Source organism: Centruroides vittatus, unplaced genomic scaffold (assembly GCF_030686945.1).
Source record: "Centruroides vittatus isolate TY-2023 unplaced genomic scaffold, ASM3068694v2 contig_1042, whole genome shotgun sequence".
NCBI lineage: Eukaryota > Metazoa > Arthropoda > Arachnida > Scorpiones > Buthidae > Centruroides > Centruroides vittatus.
In genome coordinates this window covers 982,542-1,003,137 of record NW_027120674.1, presented here as the reverse complement: position 1 = coordinate 1,003,137, position 20,596 = coordinate 982,542, and the positions used below count along the sequence as shown (strand labels likewise).

Below are 20,596 nucleotides of genomic sequence, written 5' to 3'. Positions count from 1 at the left end.
TGAAAGAACATAGATACAACATTGACAAACAACATAACATCACAATATTGGCGATTATGGCACAGACTGAGGGAGTGATTGTAAAATAGGAAGAGGATAGTAAAGTCATTAAAACAGTGCACTCGCCATCCATTGCATTGGTGATGGAAAAGGTGGAAATTTATAAAAGTAAAATGAAAAATCATTGCCTAAACGCTAGGGATGCTAATGTGCTTTCAACAGCGTCGAAATACATAAGAAAAAAAATATGGGGCTTACAACCCCTTAAATCATGTTTCTTTCTAGTTAGCTTTGTTTTCTGTTTTATTTATTTATTTTATTTATTTAATATACACACTTCTTTCAATTTATTTTAAAGTTAAATTATTTTTTTGAATTTTAAATATGTAAATATTCTAAAACAGTACATTCCATTTTGGAACATTTATAATATTAAACCTGATGATGGCCTATATTAGATAGGGTGAAAACATTTGTAAAAATAAAATTTTAAGCTCAGCAAAATTAGATGTGGTGAAACTGAAGTGAATTATTTGCTGAGAAAAAGCTGGATAGATGTAAAGTTATCAGTTTTAACATTTCCTCTCCTTCTATAAGACATCTTTTTCGATCACCAACATATTCTAAAATGTCACAAAGTGTTTAAGTCATCATGACTTAAACAACTGCGAAATCAACTAGGATTAATGTCAGACACAATGCAGATAAAACGTTTTGACTACAGAGAGAAAAGTTATTAAGAAAGACAACACACAGTAAGTAACTCTCATATGTTGTCAGGCACGCTATACCCTTTGTGGCAGCCATTTTGGTCAACTTATACGCCACCTATATTTACTGGAACAAGCGAATTGATGATGATTTCGTTAATTTTAAACGTTAACAAAGATTCCTTTTAATTATTTTTATATGCATAAACTTCAAAGAATCTATATACAGCATTTATAACAATATTTATTTCTATATAGCTGATTTTTTCCTTTGAGGCATTTGCTTTATTTATTGACATACCAAATCACTGATTATAAAATGAAAAAATAGGATTTTTCTTTTGTCAAAAGTCACAACCAAATATACAAAAATAAATTAATTCGTGAATTTGATTGCAATGCACACACATACATATATAAATTGTACCATAAATTTTAATATAATAAATTATATTTTGTTAATATCTGAACATATGAGAGAGCATTTGTATATATATATTTTAAAGAGACTACCTTCATTGTGAATATTTATCAAATTTTCAATTTATATCCTTTTTAAATACTCTTTACTGTGTGCTTTAATATTTCATTAAAAAAAAAGCTAAGTATTCTGAAATGAAGCAAAGATATTTACTGATAAATCTGTTTTGCACTAACTGAAACATATTAACCTGATTAATCACAGTCTGTAAAAGTCCAGCACAGTTTTTATCATGAAATGCTGTTATAAAATTAATATGCTAGATTATCAAACTAATCAAATAATTCAATCATCGTCCTCTCTAATCTTGGTAGTTTGGCAAGCTTCAACTAGGTAAATCTAACAATTCAACTGGTCAAAACTTGCCAAACTACAGAGATTGAAGACAGAGGTGATGGACTCCCTGACATTTCCAAGTTGTTCGCATTTGCCAAATAATTCAAGTAATTTAATTTGCTAAATTTAGATTCTGAAATAAATAATACTCTGTACTTCCATCCAAGCCTAATATATTAAATTATTATTAATTCTGAAGTGTTAAAAATCCATTAATATTTAATACAATAGAGCATCGATTATCCAACTCAATTGGGGACTGTGGTTGGTCGGATAACTGAAAAAATGGATAAGCGAAAAGTATGAAAAAATACATTATTAGTATAATATATTAGTATATCCCATGTAATTAGTATATTAGTATATCGCTATTAACCTATTTTGCATTGCATTTTCATTGATGTTAAGCCTAACAAATTTTTTTTAAAATAATGATTGTTGCTACTGTATCGTTAAAAATTATTTATTTATTTTGCACAAAATAAATACAAAAATAAAGCAAAAATAGAAAATCAAGCCTGGTTTAAATACTGGCCTCCTTTTCATGGTTGAGCCAGTGTTGCCAGCTAAAACACGCAAAAATTTAACAAAAATAATATTAAAGTAGCCAAGACATAGCCAAATATTGTAGCGCACCACATCACTAGCAGACATTTGAATTTGCCGACTAGAACGCGGTCGGTTAACCGATGTGACGGTTGATTGGGGGTCGGATAATTGATGCTCTACTGTATATTTAAAATTTTAAATACAGTGGTGCCTCATATAACGTACTTAATTCGTTCCAGGTGCACGTCCGTTAAGTGAAATGTCCGTTATACGAAACGCATTTTCCCATAGAAATACATGTTAAAACATCTAATTCGTTCCGCAGTATAAAATAACTGTACTGTATCATAAAAAAATGAACATGGAGTGCGTTCTTTTATTCCTCCGCGTAACTCTGCGCGAGCGACATCCGTTTAAAAATTCCTGCAGAACGCGTTCCTAAATCCGGTGGAAGTGCGCGCCGTCGAACGGAAAAAACGGCTGCTTGTAGCAGTAGTTTACGATGGAAAGCAACATAGCGTCCTCCATGGCTCAGATAGTTTCGTTTCCGAGTCCATTATGTGGTTTTATGAATGAAAATTTAGTAATTGTAAAAGCGCGAGATAGCGCACGCAGTGATGTGTCTTTACGAATTTTTTTCGAATGGTAGCCGGCATTCTAATTTTTTTCGTGGCTATTTTGAATGCTCTTTCAACAAATAATCCATTTTATGGTTAAATTTTACAATTGAGACCTTTCTTTTGCCTTTAAAAGCTCATATTTTAGAATTATAGATTCCTCCTTCACGATACTATCGAAAGTGCGGGCGCTGCCATCTTTCTTTCTTTCACCGTCGTTCCTAAATGCCTACAAACAGCAGCGCACTCCCGTAGTAGCGGAGACACAGAGTGACCGCTATTAAAGAACGCACCCATAGAGCAGTCACCAATTATGCCGGAAAGTCCGTTGTTCACAGCCAGTCCGTTGCTCGAGTCACATAACGGCCAAACAGAAAGTCCGTTGTTCACAGCGTCCGTTATTCGAGGCGTACATTATACGAGGCACCACTGTATATTGAAATGACACAATATTAAAGTTATATAAACTAATCATGATAATGACAGTCAGTTTTTTAAAAATAAAAATAAACATTATCAGTTATTACGACACAGACACCAGTAAAATATCTAATAAAACATAAAATCAACTATTAAAAGTTTTAAATCAATTCTTTATAAATCAACTGTCTTGTGATGTTTATTTATTAAATAAAAAAAAGACAAAATATTTCATAAAGCACAAGCATTTTCAATAAAACAATATATCTTCATCAGACAATTCCATTCCAATCGCCTGAAAAGATAAATCGTATCAAAAGTGCCTGTGTTTTATGAAATAGTATGCCTTATATATTTAATAAACAAATACCACAAGACAGTTGATTTCATGTTTTATTAGAAAAATAAATAATACTTACTTGACAACTATTTCGGGTGATGTTTTTGTGCTTTCATCAGATGAACTTTGGCTGTAATAAAACAACAAAATTTAATAAATGTATTTTATTATGTTTAAAATTTTTTTTATAATATTTTATAATCTTTATTTTTATATTAAGCTTTTATTAATTACTATTTCAAATAGTATTTTTCCTCTTATATAATTTCTATTATTTTGAGATTATATCATTTTCTCAAGAAATATTTCAGATCCTAAAAGTATCACTAAAGAAGATAACAACACGACAATGGAAAACTCTGTTCAATTAATAGTACCCTGTTTCGTCACTTAATAAAACGAATTTCTTCTGAAACAGATTTAATGTTCTTATGTTTTTAAATGCATAAATGTACAGTAAAACCCACTTATTATAGTCAATTTCTGTATATAATAATAACTGATAACATTAAGTGGATAAGACTACCATTAATGGAAATCCTAATTTACTGATTGGCATGGAAAAAAAGTATAATTTAAATACTTATTAATTAAAATTATTTATTACTAATTATTATTTATCTAGTATTTAACTGTTCTTTTTGTAGTTTCTTTAATAATAGCCAGTATATAACTGGAATAAATACCAGTAGTTTAATCTATTGCAAAGCCAGCAAATAATGATTAAAATTATTAAAATTTTTGGTTGAAAGCGATAACAATAACTAATAACCGATAATGATTTCATGTTATCGGCCACATGTTGAAGCTGATAAGCATGGAAAAAAACAGCTTAAAAATTCCTATTTGACTAAAAATAATAGTGATTATAACTAAAACTAATTACATTAAGTAAAGTTTTATATATTTTAATTTGTATATTTTTGGATGTAATAATTGTGATAACGTGATGACTGATGATAAACTATTACCGTATTTTACAGACTATAAGACGCACCTGAATTTTGGAGGCAATTTTTCGAAGAAAAAAGTGCGTCTTATAGTCCGTACAATACGGTATACTTAAAATCAATCTTTTAATTAATGTTTGTTTCTGTATAACTCTAAATTATTTTATCAGTTTATTACAAAATAATAATTTACACCTAATAATTATGTAACAAAAATTTTACCATTTCAATATATGCATATTATATAATTAAGGTCTTAAAATTAAATTTGTGAAAAAAAAATATCTTAATTACAGTCAACTTGTTTATACAGGTTTTAAGGGAATTGAGAAAAATATCATACTTTTGAATTGCTTTCACAATGAATATAGTTGTAACTTGAAGAGCCCATTTTCCAGGGTAATGTTCCTAACTTAGCTGTCTTAATAAACAGAATTTTGCTATATGTGTGATAACTGCACCCAAGTCAATTATGTTCTGCTGTCAAGTGCATTGTTCATAGAATGCATACTTTAGAACAGGGAGATGGATGGTGCATACAACAGAACTATTAGTCTGATTTATTGATTACTTAAACGTTTTCATGTGTGCAATTTGACACCTGTAAAATTATCGTATGTGATATTGTAATCTATAGAGAGTTACAACTCAGACTCATAATATATAACGGCCATACAAAACTTGCATTGTGTCTCAACTTCTCTATACTGCCAAATTTCTTTCACAACCTATCTAATATGCAAATTGCAGTGCATTAGTGCCATGTTTTCCCCTATTGGGAAATTTTGGAACTACACTTTTTATTTGCAAAATTGAAATTCCATGAAATAACACACCTCCAATTGCCATATATCAATGTATCGGGTGGTTAAGATGTTTATATTTAGTGAAATTCCATGGTCAGAAAAGTATGAAAACTAAATTAGCTAAAATCCAAACTAAAACCAAATTTTTTGGGAAAAAAGTTATTTGGAAGGTCAAAAATGAGTTCACATATTTTTGTATTAAGTATAAAATGAAAGTGAAAATCCTTAACAACAAAAATATTTTTTTCACTGTTAAGGTGTATAGTTTAATTTAACATAAACAGTACTTCAACTTAGCACCATATTCAAATACAATAGTGTCTCACAAACTGAACTTAATACAGACTGAGGAGATGAAATACTAAAAATGACATGTGGCATAGCAATAATACTAGTCTAAATGGAGGAAATTTTGTAAAGATATCATATGCGCAAATTTGTTTACATATTAATTATATTCCAATAGTCACTATTTCCATTTTTAGTTATATTTACAGTATAACTTCCGAACAGCTGACACTGTCGGGACCAAGAAATCTGTGCACTATTTAGAGGTTCCGCTATTAGGAGGTACATGCTGGCAGATATACTATATTTTAGTGGTCATTATATAGTGAATAATACAATGGATTATGAAAACATCAAGTTTATGTTAGGAATGCAAATATACCGAAAAGTATATTTGCTTTTCGATATATAATTAAAATATATATAAAGTATATTATTTATCTTTTCAGCTGTACAAATCTCATTTTAATTGAATTCTAAATAGCAAACAGGTTGGACAGTATACTTTAAATGGAACATAAAAATTACAACGAAACATAAATATTAATTAATTACTAATTCATCAAAAATGATGTGGGTAAAAATAACAAAAAAGAAAAATGAAACTGTTGTCATAAACAGAAGGGTGGACAAAAATCGGTTTAGGTGGTGAGAATTTGAATGTCAACTCACAAAGGCAATTTGTTGGCCACTTCAAGGGATGAGAAATGTATTTGGTATTCTTGCATTCATAACGTCATTTATGATCTAAGCATGTAATAAAACTCGACGTAGTGATTTATCTTTGTTGTAGTTATATGTTAGGTATAATTTTTCGAACAGTTTTGCTTTTTTTCAATAAATGATTTATAAAAACAAGCAGTTATTTATTGTGACATCATCACAAAGCCAGACTGCAATTTTTAATTTATTTCATTTAAAATATATGCTCTCCACCTCAAATTAGTAGTGGCTTGTCCCTGTACATCATACTTTTTCCTTTAACAGTAAAGTCCTGCCAGTCATCTATTAACTGCTTTCAAGAGAAAAATTTTGAATTGAAATAAGGTGACTTCCGGTTTGCATCGGAAGTTTGTATATACCATATATCTCGGCAGATAAGACAATAGTTGAATCATAAAAAAGGCCCCCAAAATCCGGGGTCGTCTTATAGGACAGATACAAAAAAAATTAGATTGAAATTTATATAAATTAAAACAATTAGGCTATAAAAAAACAGACAAAACGTAATTATTTACTAGTAGAGAGTAGGGTATGTGCACAAAATAGAATAGTCCATACGACGTTTTTGTGAATAGTCATTACCCAAATGCCAAATCAGTGCAAATGTTTGCAACAATCGCAAGGCAGTGCTACCAGATCCAAGAAAATAAAATTTGCTCATTCGAAAAATTACAAATAGGACATAATCCTGTATACACTATACAGTATTATTATTCAGATAATGATTGCTGATCTAAACTAAATTCATAGGCCGTTGATAGTTTGGGGTCATTTTATAGGACAGATATATGCTAAAACTATAAAACTTCTGACGAAAATTTATACCTCGTCTTATCTGCCGAGATATACAGTAGTTAATCGAGGTCTCCTGCCCCTAAGGTTTCCATATCTCGCCTCAGATTTCATCTGTCTACTTCTGTTCTTGAGATTAAGGAAAGACAGATAGACAGATGATACAGGTATACCTCACCTTACATCGGTAATTGGTTCCAGGAGAGAAATGAATTCACTCCGCACGTGTGGTGGAAACTCATTTTTTTCAGGAGGGGGAGTCGATTTATTTATTAATATATAATTAATATATTTAATAATATAATAATATATTAATATACAGTGGTGCCTCATATAACGTACTTAATCCGTTCCAGGTGCACGTCCGTTAAGTGAAACGTCCGTTATACGAAACGCATTTTCCCATAGAAATACATGTTAAAACATCTAATTCGTTCCGCAGCATAAAATAACCATACTGTATCATTAAAAAAATGAACATGGGGTGCGTTCTTTTATTCCTCGCGTAACTCTGCGCGAACGACATCCGTTTAAAAATTCCCGCGGAACGCGTTCCTAAATTCCGGTGGGAGTGGGCGCCGTTGAACGGCAAAAACGGCTGCTTGTAGCGGTAGTTTATGGTGGAAAGCAACATGGCGTCCTCCGTGGCTCAGATAGTTTCGTTTCCGCGTCCATTATGTGGTTTTATGAATGAAAATTTAAAAATTGTGAAAACGCGAGTTAGCGCACGCGGTGATATAAGTGTCTTTACGAATTTTTTTTCGAAGCTATTTTGAATGCTCTTTCAACAAATAATCCATTTTATGGTTAAATTTTACAATTGGGACCCTTCTTTTGCCTTTTAAAGCTCATATTTTAGAATTATAGATTCCTCCATCACGATACTATCGATAGTGCGGGCGCCGCCATCTTTCTTTCTTTCGCCGTCGTTCCTAAATGCCTACAAACAGCAGCGCACTCCCGTAGTAGCGGAGACGCAGAGCGACCGCTATTAAAGAACGCACCCATGGAGCAGTCACCAATTATGCCGAAAAGTCCGTTGTTCGCGGCCAGTCCGTTGCTCGAGTCACATAACGGCCAAACAGAAAGTCCGTTGTTCGCAGCGTCCGTTATTCGAGGCGTACGTTATACGAGGCACCACTGTATATATATATATATATTAAAAAAATGCCTTAACATTTTATGTATTTTTATGTATAAAATAACAACAGATAAACAAAAAGAAAATATACAATCTACATCAACGTCACACCAGAATCCAATTTTGCATTTTCTCAAGCCAGAAGCATCAAGAATCCTTAGATGTTACTTCCCAACAATTGACAATTGCGAAGATGATGTTTTAAAGGCGTTCATGATCGTTGAAAAAGAAAGTCAAGACAGTTAAGTGCTCAAAACAAACAACACTAAACGAATTTTTCAGTTTTTTATCTACAGAGTAATTGTAAATGGAGGACACAATGTATTGTAAGCCTATACTACTGTATAACGCACTACTGTATTTTATTAATTGTAGTTTTGTGGATTTTTTCCAACTTCGCTTTAGTCGTCACATCGGATAACTTGACACATTTCCACTTCCCCTTGGGGTGTCGACTTATGTGGAGTCGACTGTATATGGTTAATAAGAATCTATTTTAAGCTTACAAACAAATAAATTTTAGTTTTTAATATAGTACAGAAAAAAAAGTAATCTAAATTTACAAATACATGTACGTACAGTACATACTTGTAAATGTACATGTACATGTTTATAATTTGGTGATGTTTACAGTACATTGCATACTTTATTTGTGAATGTGGTTTCTCTAAGACATTATAAAATAAGATGATTTTTTAAGGTTAAATAACAAATACAGTTATTAAAATTATTCTGCGATAGTAGAAAATAAACTAATTTATGTTAAATTTACCAATATCGAGTGGCGCTGACAACGATCAACAATGCCAAATGGTAAATATTGGAACTACCGTGGAAAATGCCAATAATGAGCACTTAAAGACCGCTAAATAAGACGACAACACAGAAACACAGATGTTTTCATGTTTCGTTCTCTAGGATTTATGATGATTATATTAACATTTACTGTAAATGTACATATTTTAACATTAAATAAATAACGTTAAATATTTTAACATGATCTTATGAGCTTTTAATGCTTTTCTAGTGATATTATGACTTCAATATTTGTGGCGGACAGATGTAAAGTCAAATAAAATGACAAACTTGATTTTTATTTTTTCATATACTTTTTTGACAAACAAAGTATAATCAAGAACAACGTAACTCGAGGTATACCTGTAGTGGGCATTTATAGGTCTATAATTTTTTCAAACTGCAGCCCAATTACATTTAAGCCACCACAAAGTTATTAAAATCATAAATGGCATCATAAATGCAAGAATACCAAATATCTTCTCACATTTGAAAGTGGCAGGCAAATTGCCTTTGTAATATGACCTTTGAGCTTTCACCACATAAATGCTGTTGTGTAACTTAAGTTTCTTTTTGTTATTACTATACTATGGTTTCTGTTAAATGAATAAATAATTTATGAAAAATTTATGGTATCAAGAAACCATAAACTTAATTTCAACAATAACACAGAAGTTTAATAACATGAATATGTATGACAATAAATGGTGATTGATAACTTAATCAGATAAGTTTTCTCTAACAGATAAAGAGTATTGTTCAGCTTTTTACAACCTGCCCTCCTCCCATACTCCTATTTTCAATCAGTCTTTATTCAACACTACTGTCAAAATTTGTTGTCTGAAAGAATATTTGAACCAATTCTTTGTTTTCGTTTTAAAATATTTCATACATAATTAATTGTTTCAAAATATTGAAGGTAGTACACTGTGTTTTTGTAAGGTTGGTTATGGACAAGAGTGTCTGCTATTTAGAGGTAAATATAATAGGTCCTATTTGAAGGATCTGGGACTGTAAGAAGTATCCATTATTCAGGAGTATCTGTTAAAGGAGGTTTCATTGTATTTATATTCATCACAAATATTTTCAACCTAACTTCTATAGGTCATTATCAACTGTAATAATGTATTCGAATGTTTTTTAAAACGTTTAGAAACTCATTGTTTACATGCACAAATACAAATAGACACAAAACTAACAAAAATTTCTTAACTATTTCTCACTGCTGAGTCTGATTTTGATTGTTAAATGCTAATAGTTTATGCATATTGCAGCAGCATACACAGGTACCCACTGCCAGGGAAAATTCTTTATAAATTTGACTAATTAGTTGTGAAAAATGTTAGTCGAATTCAGAAAAGTTTAGTATAGTCCTATATTCTCAAAATATGCTGAATACAAAGAAGAAAATTTCACTATTTCATTATGACATAAAAGCTCCTTTAAGTATGCAAGGCTGTTTCTAAGTCATTTTGATGATAATTCCAGCTTCAGTAGAACTTAAAGCTGCTTTAAACAATACTACTATGTAAAACTGCACTACAAAATATTTTTTAATTCTGCAATTATAACATTTAATCATAATTATTTTTATTACAAATTAACTCTTTAAAGATGAAATTGGCCAAAATCAGCTTCATCTATACAAGACAATCTGCCAAAGGGAAAGTACAGCAAAACCAGTCAAACTGGTTGCTTAAAAATAAAATTTTCAGAGATTAAAGAGCTAAATGCAAATTTTTGCCATTTCTTATAATTATAAAATTCTTGAAAATATCATTTATATTTTCTTTTGAGGTGGCTTTACTTACTGATGAAATATATTAATTTATTACATTTCAAATTACACTAGGATATTTTAAATTCCATTCATTAGTTTGGGCTTAATTTTGTAATCTTGCCAAATACTGTATATTAATTGAAATGCTTATGTGATAGAGTGATGCCATTAATTAAAAAAATTATACATGCATGATGGAAAGGCCATTGAAAAATGGATAGTAACCTTTTCAATGGTAACTTGGTTTTGATGTTCTTTCAGTCTTGCATTGCTGATATTCTAACATTTATTCAAAAACTTTTTAATTTTGAAATTATGATCAATGTATTTTTGTTTAAAATTAATGATTCTGTAACTTATATTTTGAATCTTTGTAAGTATTCCTACATTTCTTAGGAAATACTGTCTTGAATTAGTGTATTTGGAGTTTTCAAATATTGTATATTTGAAAATCCAGATGGGTCCAGTTCCAATTTGTCCAGATTTTTGACACTTCACTGTATTTTAGTGCAAGGCAAACCAAAGATTACTAAGACAGTCTAATTATACAGTAAGTAATCATAAATTTGCTAAATTTAACAATGGCTAATTTAAAGCAATGCTTTTCAGATAATATAACAAAATTTAAGTTAATAATATAGAAGAAAGCAAAAATAAGATTAAATTTGGCTCTTTCCTCGTGCAATATGCTCAAGAATTCAACATCTTGAAATTCTCATCAGTATGATTTATAGTGCTCTCTCAGGCTATGCAGATTAAACACACTGTGTTACTGCAATCAGGAACAAATTATATATACAGTAAGTCAATTAAATCCATTTTAAATATAGTATTTATTTTTTTCAATTCAAAAGCAGCAAATATTTTCTAACAGATATAATGATCAGAAATACAGATATTAACATTAAATTTTGTCATTTTACCAAATACAGGGTGGTTAATTAAAGTTGCCCTACTCAGACCTGTCTAGAGCCCATTCTTGTGGACGTATTTTGATGAAACTTGGTATATATGTTATAGGGACCATGGGGTAAAGGAAAATGCAAAAAAATATTTAGTTTGAATTTTTACCACTAGATGAAAAAATGGTGCATGAAGAACAAGAAACACAAAATGGAAACACGCAAAAGTGGTTTTTATTCACAATCATTTGTTCAATGCACAATCCATTTGCATCAGTTACATGGATTGCGCATTGAACAAATGTTGTGAATAAAAACCTTTTGCATGTTTCCATTTTGTGTTTCTTGTTCCTCGTGCACCATTTTTTCATCTAGTGGTAAAAATTCAAACTAAATATTTTTTTTGCATTTTCCTTTTCCCCATGGTCCATATAATATATATACCAAGTTTCATCAAAATACATCCACAAGTAAATAAAAATAAATAACGACTAACCCATTACAAAGCTATACATCCACAAGAGCCGAATTATCGGGCTAGAGTTGGCTATAATAAATAAATAATTAATAAGACAATTTGGTACTAGAGCTTGGTGTTAGGTGCCATCTCTTACTAAACTTAATAATTATAATTAAATTAAATAAATAATTTTAATAATTTGGAACTGGAGGAAAAAAAATCGGCCCGAAGCGGGACTCGAACCCACAACTTCTGCTATCCGTGCAGACACGTTACCAGTTACGCTACCCGGACCTTCAGTCCGATTGCCTCCTCCAGTATATATAAGCTAACACGACGACCATCGACAGTCATTACAATGCCGGTTGGGGACACATCAAGTGCCCCCGTCCTCCCAAGGTACTCAACTGGCCATCGCAACCCCAGCAAGGCATATCCAACTCTAGCCCGATAATTCAGCTCTTGTGGATGTATACATCTACAAGAATGGGCTCTAGACAGGTCTGAGCAGAGCAACTTTAATTATGACCACCCTGTATTCTAAGTTCAGAAGATTGTTAAGCAATATTTTTCTTTGAGGACAATGTTTGGAAAGACAATTTTAATACAGCTAGATGGACACACCAATGACAGTGCATCTCGAATGAAACAAATTATGTCAATGGCATGCTTATCTGGCTGTATTAAAGCCATTTTACTAGGCAACATGTCCTTTGTGTAGTTTTAATACAAATAAAATTAAACACATCTCGATAGTTTTGTTAACAAAATTTAATGTAAGCATACTATTCTTCACTTATGATAGTAAAAAAACTATTATATAAATGCAGAGATTCTCAATATATAATTAAATATATATTAACTGAATTTTAAAATATCAATCTATTATAATTACCCAATAAATAAATAAATTAATTAAAACAAATGCATATATTAGAAATGCACTAAAATATATTTAATAATAAATGCATATAATAAAATAACATTCCAAAGCCAGACGAAACCAGATTATGTGTGTGCTATAACAGTGCTAATGCATTCTCATAGTAAACATAAGTGGAAAATTAATTTTACATAACTAAACTTGTACTGGGACATGATCTCTCTAGATTTTTAAGTTTTTAATTAAGTAAACTAATTATTAAAAATTAACATAGATAGGTCTACTTCTAGAAAATAATTTCTCTAATTATTATTAATTTTGAACATGGATAATTCAGTATTAATTCATTTATAATGGTTAATTTGACTTAATTAATAGGTACATGAAATGATTCGAAAATCTAACTTAAAAATATTATATTATATCAGTTGACTTTAACCCGTAACTGAAATCCTTATGACATACTGAAGAAAATAGGTCAAGTCACTTCATTGTCTGTTGATGTGCATTTATCAAAAAATATGAGTCAGAATAACAAGTATGAAAAACATGTTTTCAAGAAAGAAAATGAATCAAAATTCATGTTTTTATGTCCAATATTATTATTAGTTTGTGTATTCTGTCATTAATTAAAATATTTATTTTTATTCATTAATAATATAAATTAAAATTAATATAGTTTAGTTTAAATATCATAAATAAGTTAGACATTTGAAAACTAATATTCTGAAATTATTGTTGAGATATTTTAAAATATAAAGTTGTTTTGATTTGTATATCATCTGTTACAAGTTCATGAGAATAATAATAATAATAATGCAAGAGGTCATAAGAAAAAAAAAAACCTTTTTTAAAACTTTTTCATTAAAATCATAGAATATATTTTCTCCTTATTAGTTTAAGCAAATTATACAAATGCATAGAACAGAATTCCAAAAATATAAACACCTTTTAATTATTTTTCAAGTTTCAATTCTAAGAAAGAAAAACAGATACATAAATCAAGTCCAAGACATAAAAATGATGCTCTCAATAAAAGAACTAATTATACACTGATGGCTATATTTGACTTATATGATAATGGTTTTAAGAAATAATTTCATTAATGTCATAAGTTATGTAGATCTGTGTGTAAATCATTTCAAACAAATTAATTACTCTTGAACTTATGATTATATGTTCAAAAGTTTGATGGCATTTTGAACGTAATTTATATCTTCAAAAGAGCAGCATGAATATAAAATGTTGCAATTAAATAATTAAAAACTAAATACATGTTTTAGTTAGGTAAAAAGACAGCAACAAAGTTTATAGTTTGAAGTATATCTCTATATAAATTTTCTGTTTATCGTTAGTTATAGGCAATGTTCTTCATTATTTGAACTAAAAAAATGACCACGTGTTACTATTGGTTGGATATTAATAAACTTAGTTTTAATTTGTTTTAATACAAACTTTAAAAATTAATTTACCTATTCTGTTTGTTTTTATGTATTGTTTATGAACAATGATGAATATCATCATGCTGTACCATCTAAAACAGTTTTAATATTAAAAAATCAAATCTTTCCTTTTATAAACTTCTTTTTACCTATTTAAAACAAATTAATTAGTCTATTTTTTCTCGTAAGATCTTTCAAATAATTTAATTTATGAAAGTAAATATAAGATTATAAGGTTGCGTACTCTTTTCAATGCACAACTAAAGTAATTTACATTTGCAAACATTCCAGATATCTTATTTTTCAAAATGTTTATTTATAATTATTGTCTTTCTACTCATCTGTTCCTAAAGTCAATAGAAATAAATATTTTTATTAAATATCAAATCATTCCTTTAAGAAATACTGAATTTCTGAGTTGTTTGCAAAATCAAAGAATGTTAAATTATAGCATTGTTCGCTTTGGACAATCATCCATTTCGATAAATTTAAAAACAAACATTTCAAAATTTCACCTTTCGTCTGTTCTTTCCATTAAATGTTGCAGTACTCCATCAAGTTTTGATCGTGCAGAATCTAATTCTGGAGCTAAGAAATTTTAATTAACAATAAATTAAAAGTTTGAAATTATTTATTTATTTTCAATAAAATATAGTATTAAAAAATAATAATAATAATGGCTAACTAACAACACATTTAACCACAAATCAAACTCCATAAAGTTAATCAAAATACTCAGACAGTTTTAAAAGATTCTAGTCCAAACTTCTGGCTTTAATTAAAGAATTTAATGCAAAATCATTGCATGTTAAGATTTTTGTTAAGGTCTAAAAGAATATTCTTTTGTTCATGAAATTTAATTCTTTATTATATGTTAGTAGTATATTTTTAAGCTTTAACACAGAAACAAAATAGAGTGAAGTTTCTAAATGATTTTTCCTTGGACTAGAAATTATAATGGTTGACTTGGAAACAAAGAAATTTCATGATTGCTATCTTAAATTAATATTTAAGTGCAGATGTTATCTTTAAACCTTTGGTACGAATTATATCCAATAGAAATTCAATAAATTTCGATAGATTTATATTTTAATTTGAATGTTTTGATTCAACAACTGCAAAATTAAAAATTAATGATTAGCTTTCAAAATTAATTTAAAACAGTTATTTATTATTAATTTTGTTAACATAGTTGGTAAATTTGATTACTAAAGGAGTCAAATTTGAGATTGAACTCTGTCAAAATTTATTTTTTTTTATAGAATTATAGCTTTTAAAGATAAATTTTAGGTACAATAAACATAAAAAATTGTAACAAATTACTTACTGAAGTTAAATTATCATTAATAATAACATAGTACAAACATTCTGTACTCCATTTTTAATATTAACAGTTAGAAAACTAAGAAAATATGTTTTTAAAAATGCCTTAAAAAGCAGACAAAATAATTAACCAAATTTTAAAATTTTAATTCAATTTAGATTTGAATTTTTCTCGTTCAATCTTTACATAAAAGTTATTAATTTCTGTTTTACATCATTCTTGAAAATAATGATAAAGACGCAATACAGTAGAATCCCGCTAGTCCAAACTAATTGGGACCGAGCCCCGTTCGGATTAGCCGAATAATTGAAATAATGCAAAAGCAAGCAGTAAAACAGGTCTGGTTTATATAGATCCAACACCATCAATGATGTCAGCACCCTACTCTTTATTTCATCTGACTTGTACTCAATAGAAGATGCAAACAGCTAACGAAAGTAAGTTTTGTAATTTTGAAACGGCAACCTGCCTTCATTGTTTACCTTAAAATTATTTTAATTGTGTAAAAAATGTTTTTAATACAGTCCAGGATTCCAATCAGTTGACTGACGCTATTGTGTGAGTTCACATGCCTAATTGTGCATGTTGAATGTACTCTTTGCTCTACATTACTGTATTTTAGTTTAGTTTAGTCTGCTGCAATGGCCACGAAATGGAAATACATAACTTGTACATTGAAAGATAAGCTGGATGTTCTGAAAAGGCTGGACACGGTGAAAGTGCAACGAAATTGGCAGTAGAGTTTGGAGTGGCAAGGCCACAATAACCGACTGGAAAAAAAACCACGCAAAGATTGAGCAGTTTTGTGCCTCTACTTCAGAAAAATCAGTTGAAAATCAACAAACAGCAAGGCCCTCAACGTTTGACAAGCTTGATGAAGCCTTATTTATGTGGTTCACTCAGGAAAGGGAAAGGGGAACACCCCAAGTGGACCTCTTGTTAGAGAAAATTTCCTCTCCGCCGACTGAAACACGTTTGGATTAGGTGGAAATACAGATTAGCGGTGTTCGGACTTGAAGACTCTACTGTATTTGAAACTGTCTAGAAGCAAAATCTCGGTTGTGTTTAAAACAGAATTAGTGTGCAAGATTAATATATGTAAAAATGCTAATATGTATGTTCTATAATTAAAGATTCCTAATTCTCAAGTCAATAAGAGCAGAAAATCGTATTTTAAATATCAAATCTTCAAACTTATATTCCTAGTATTTTTTTTATTTAACTTAAAATACAACAAACAGAAAATAAAATTATTGCAAGATATATATATACATGAGATCTTGGCTCTCACCTCCATTGACACCATGGAAAAATTTATCATATTATTTGGGACCAGTAAAATAATATGATATATGATATTGTCATTGTATTGAAGAATTTTATGCTCGATAGTTTTAGTTCTTTAGTATATGGATTACATTAAAAATTGTAAATACAGTGCACTGTATATATTAGATATTCCTCTGTATTGGTTAACTATTAGTGTTATAATTATTATGTCAGTGCCGTGTGTTTGTAAGCTGATGAGGGGTGCTTGTACCCAAAATGCATCCTTACCTAAATTTGAAATGTGATTATTAAAGACTAACTTTTTTGTAAAAGATCTGGCTCTTATTTCTGTCGGCCTTGGTGTGATAAGCCCTCCAAATTGTTAAATCCTATTTATTAAGTTATCTAACTCTATCTAATTTATAGTCGTGGGCTAAAAGCATTGTTTATTATTAGAAATTAATTAATTTGACTAGAGGTAGGCAGTTATGCTTTTATCTTGCATTAAATTTAATAATTATAAACAATTAATTTTTAATTTAGACATTTCTGGAATTTAATTTGGAATTGGTCATTAAATTTAATACGAGATGGAAGTATAACTGCCTACCTCTAGTCAAATTAATTAATTTCTAATATGAAATTATAGCCTTTACGTAGCCCGAGAATTTCGCATATTGTTTGGTGTGTTTATTATATTACGAGCTATGATTGTTGATGTTTATACGTAACGTGTTGGAAAAAGATTGGAAAAATGTGTGATCACAAGCGACAGCAGAATGTTAGCTGAACGAGTGTTAGATGGAGCATGCACACAATCCGGATCTTCCCCTCTCCTAACCACTCATTATGGAAAATTCGCTTGTTAAGCGAGTCATTTTTTCACAATTTATTTTGCTCATTATGCGAAACACTCATTATGCGAGATGCTCGTTAAGCAAGGTTCCACTGTATTAGATTTAAACCAATGACAACCAGTTAAATTACTCAAAAATGTTTGTTCTGGTATAAATCTTATGCTGTTAGAAAGGTTTTAGTTTCTTAAATTAGGATTATTTTTTATTTTTAATACTTTATTTTCATTTTTAGAACAGTCCATTAATATTTACACACTAAAATTAGGAGAGAGGGTCCAAAAAATAAAAATTTTAAAACAATTTTATAAAATTTCCATATTAATTTTAAATTAACATCTATAGAATCTTAAATTTAAAAAAAAAAAATCTTACTTCTTACTGAATGTAGATTAAATTAGAAGATTAAATGTTTCATAATTTATATTTTTCAAATAAATATTTCAAATTTTGATTTGTTTTATAAATATGGCATTTTAAACTAAAATTTTGAATTTATTAGTACTTTCTAGAAAATAAACTTGGTATCATCAGTACAGGCATAAACTATACATTGCTTGAAATAGGTGTACAACAATTGGGCATTACCAACTTGGTCATTTGGGCAACAGAAACTTAAAAATGTTTGCACATTTAGCAGGGATATGATTTCATGGATTATTTTATAAATATTGGCAATATATATAGGCCTATATATATATATATAATATATAAATACAGTTAAGACAGTGGTGCATTATCCTATGGGCAAAAAGGGCAATTTCCTGGAGCCCAAACCAATAATTTGTAAGAAAATATTTCCTGCAAAAACTTCCCTCAAAGAAAAATGTCTGAAGTCAACACTGTACACGGGGCCCTCTAATTCAAATTTGCCTGGGCCTCGTGAAAGTATAACACACCACTAGCTTAAGACTTACAAACTATGAGTTATTTTCACAACTAAAACTAATCCAGACCTAACAACTTATCCTAAGCTTACCTGTGTGAATTTGCCTATGTTACTGTTAATTTTCATAGATTAGAAAATTCTATTTTTTCAAAGAATTGATCATTCAAAAAACTTACTTTCAAAGAATTATAATCATATATCAAAATTTGTAAATTGTTTAAGAAAGAGATGGTTAATAAAGTGGTCCAAAAATGATTTAAAAATGAATAATTGTACTCTATTAAAATATTAAAAAAAAACAGTTTTTTTAATGCATTTGTTGTTATTATTTCATAGTTAATAAATATATTTATACATATTACATATATATATATATATATATGTGTGTGTGTGTGTACTGTACATTAAAACAAATATATAAAATTAAAAACAAAATTTTTATTTTAAATTATTTCATATTAGTTATATGAAGTACCACGTAAATATTCTATTATATATTTTTTCTATTATTTGTTTCGAAGAACTTACACATACTTATTTTAAATTCATTGTAAGAGCAAATCATTTTCAAAAATGAATTGGAAAGTATTCCTGAGATTTGTTGTACCCGGATTTTCCCACCCACTTGCCTTTGCTTAGTTGACTGTGGCCACGTGAATCTTATCAACAAAGTTAAGATTTTGATACCGAGAGCAGTAATTAAGCAATTAGAAAAAAAATCAAACGTAGCCTAATTGTTGAATTTAAACAAGAAAGAAAGTATATCAATTTATAAAATAAAAAATAAATAATAAATGAGGATGTTAATTTACAGAGGACATTAAAACAAAGAGAAGTAAACATATATTTAGTCTTTCACAGAAGTTTGCATATTATTACATAGTAGCATTGCCACAACATATCAAAATGTAAATCTTCAGTTTCTTTGTTAAGTCCAGTATTTATGTCAAATTTGCTTAATACAGTAGATTCAATACTATAATCTCTTAATTTTACAATACATAAGTTGTTTTTATTATGATTATATGAAATGCTGTATTTTTTGCTGGCTATCTCTGAATGATATTATATAGCTAAAATTTCACTTCCAGGAATACAATCTCAGTTTATAATACTAAGTTACAGGAAACAGGATGCTTGATTAACAATTTTAACAGGAAAATTGTTGTAAAGTCAGCCCTTGAAATTAGTAATCAACATATTTGGAAATTTTTATTGAAGACAATATTTGACTTTCCTGACTAATTCAAGTATCGTGACGTAATAATCTCAAAGAATACAAAAATTTTATTATTGTTCATTACTAACTAAAAATTGAAGTTAATTCAATCATTTCAAAAGATTTTCAGAAATTCATGATGTTACTGCAATTCAGAATGCAGTAACTCAATAAAAAAAAGTAAGAAGCTAAATTAAAATAAATTATTGATAAAGATAGATTATCCAAAGATAAATTTTAAATATAGATAAGAAAAAAGAGGTTTTCAAGAACCTCTGCTTAGCAGAAAAAGAAAACCTCTAAGGTTTCTACTTTAGAGGTTTTCTTTAAATAGCAGTATAGTAATAGAAGTAATTAAAAAAATATATACATATATAAACATCTGAAAGCCCGATGTTTTTAATCAAAGCCAAACAATTGCAGTAATGAATAGGGCTACTTTACTGCTACATTAATAATTAAATTCTAAATAATTTGGCACTAGATGTAAGTGCTAGGCACCATCTCTTATTAAATTTAATAATTATAATTAAATTAATATTTATTAAGTAAATTAGAATATTGTAGAAGAAAAGAATCGGGTCGGAGCAGGACTTGAACCTGTAACTTCCGCTTACCATGTGGAT

General features: G+C 29.1%; 1 protein-coding gene across 1 annotated transcript in view; it reads right to left on the bottom strand.

Annotated features, from left to right (window-relative positions):
* mip40 (Myb-interacting protein 40) overlaps window positions 1-20,596 on the bottom strand; it is a 49,955-nt gene that overhangs the window by 19,713 nt on the left and 9,646 nt on the right. The window contains exons 2-3 of the mRNA XM_067264381.1: window positions 14,931-15,003; window positions 3,533-3,583 (exon numbers count right to left, since the gene is read on the bottom strand). Of these exons, the coding sequence (XP_067120482.1) occupies window positions 3,533-3,583; window positions 14,931-15,003 (124 nt within the window). The remainder of the gene's footprint in view (window positions 1-3,532; window positions 3,584-14,930; window positions 15,004-20,596) is intronic.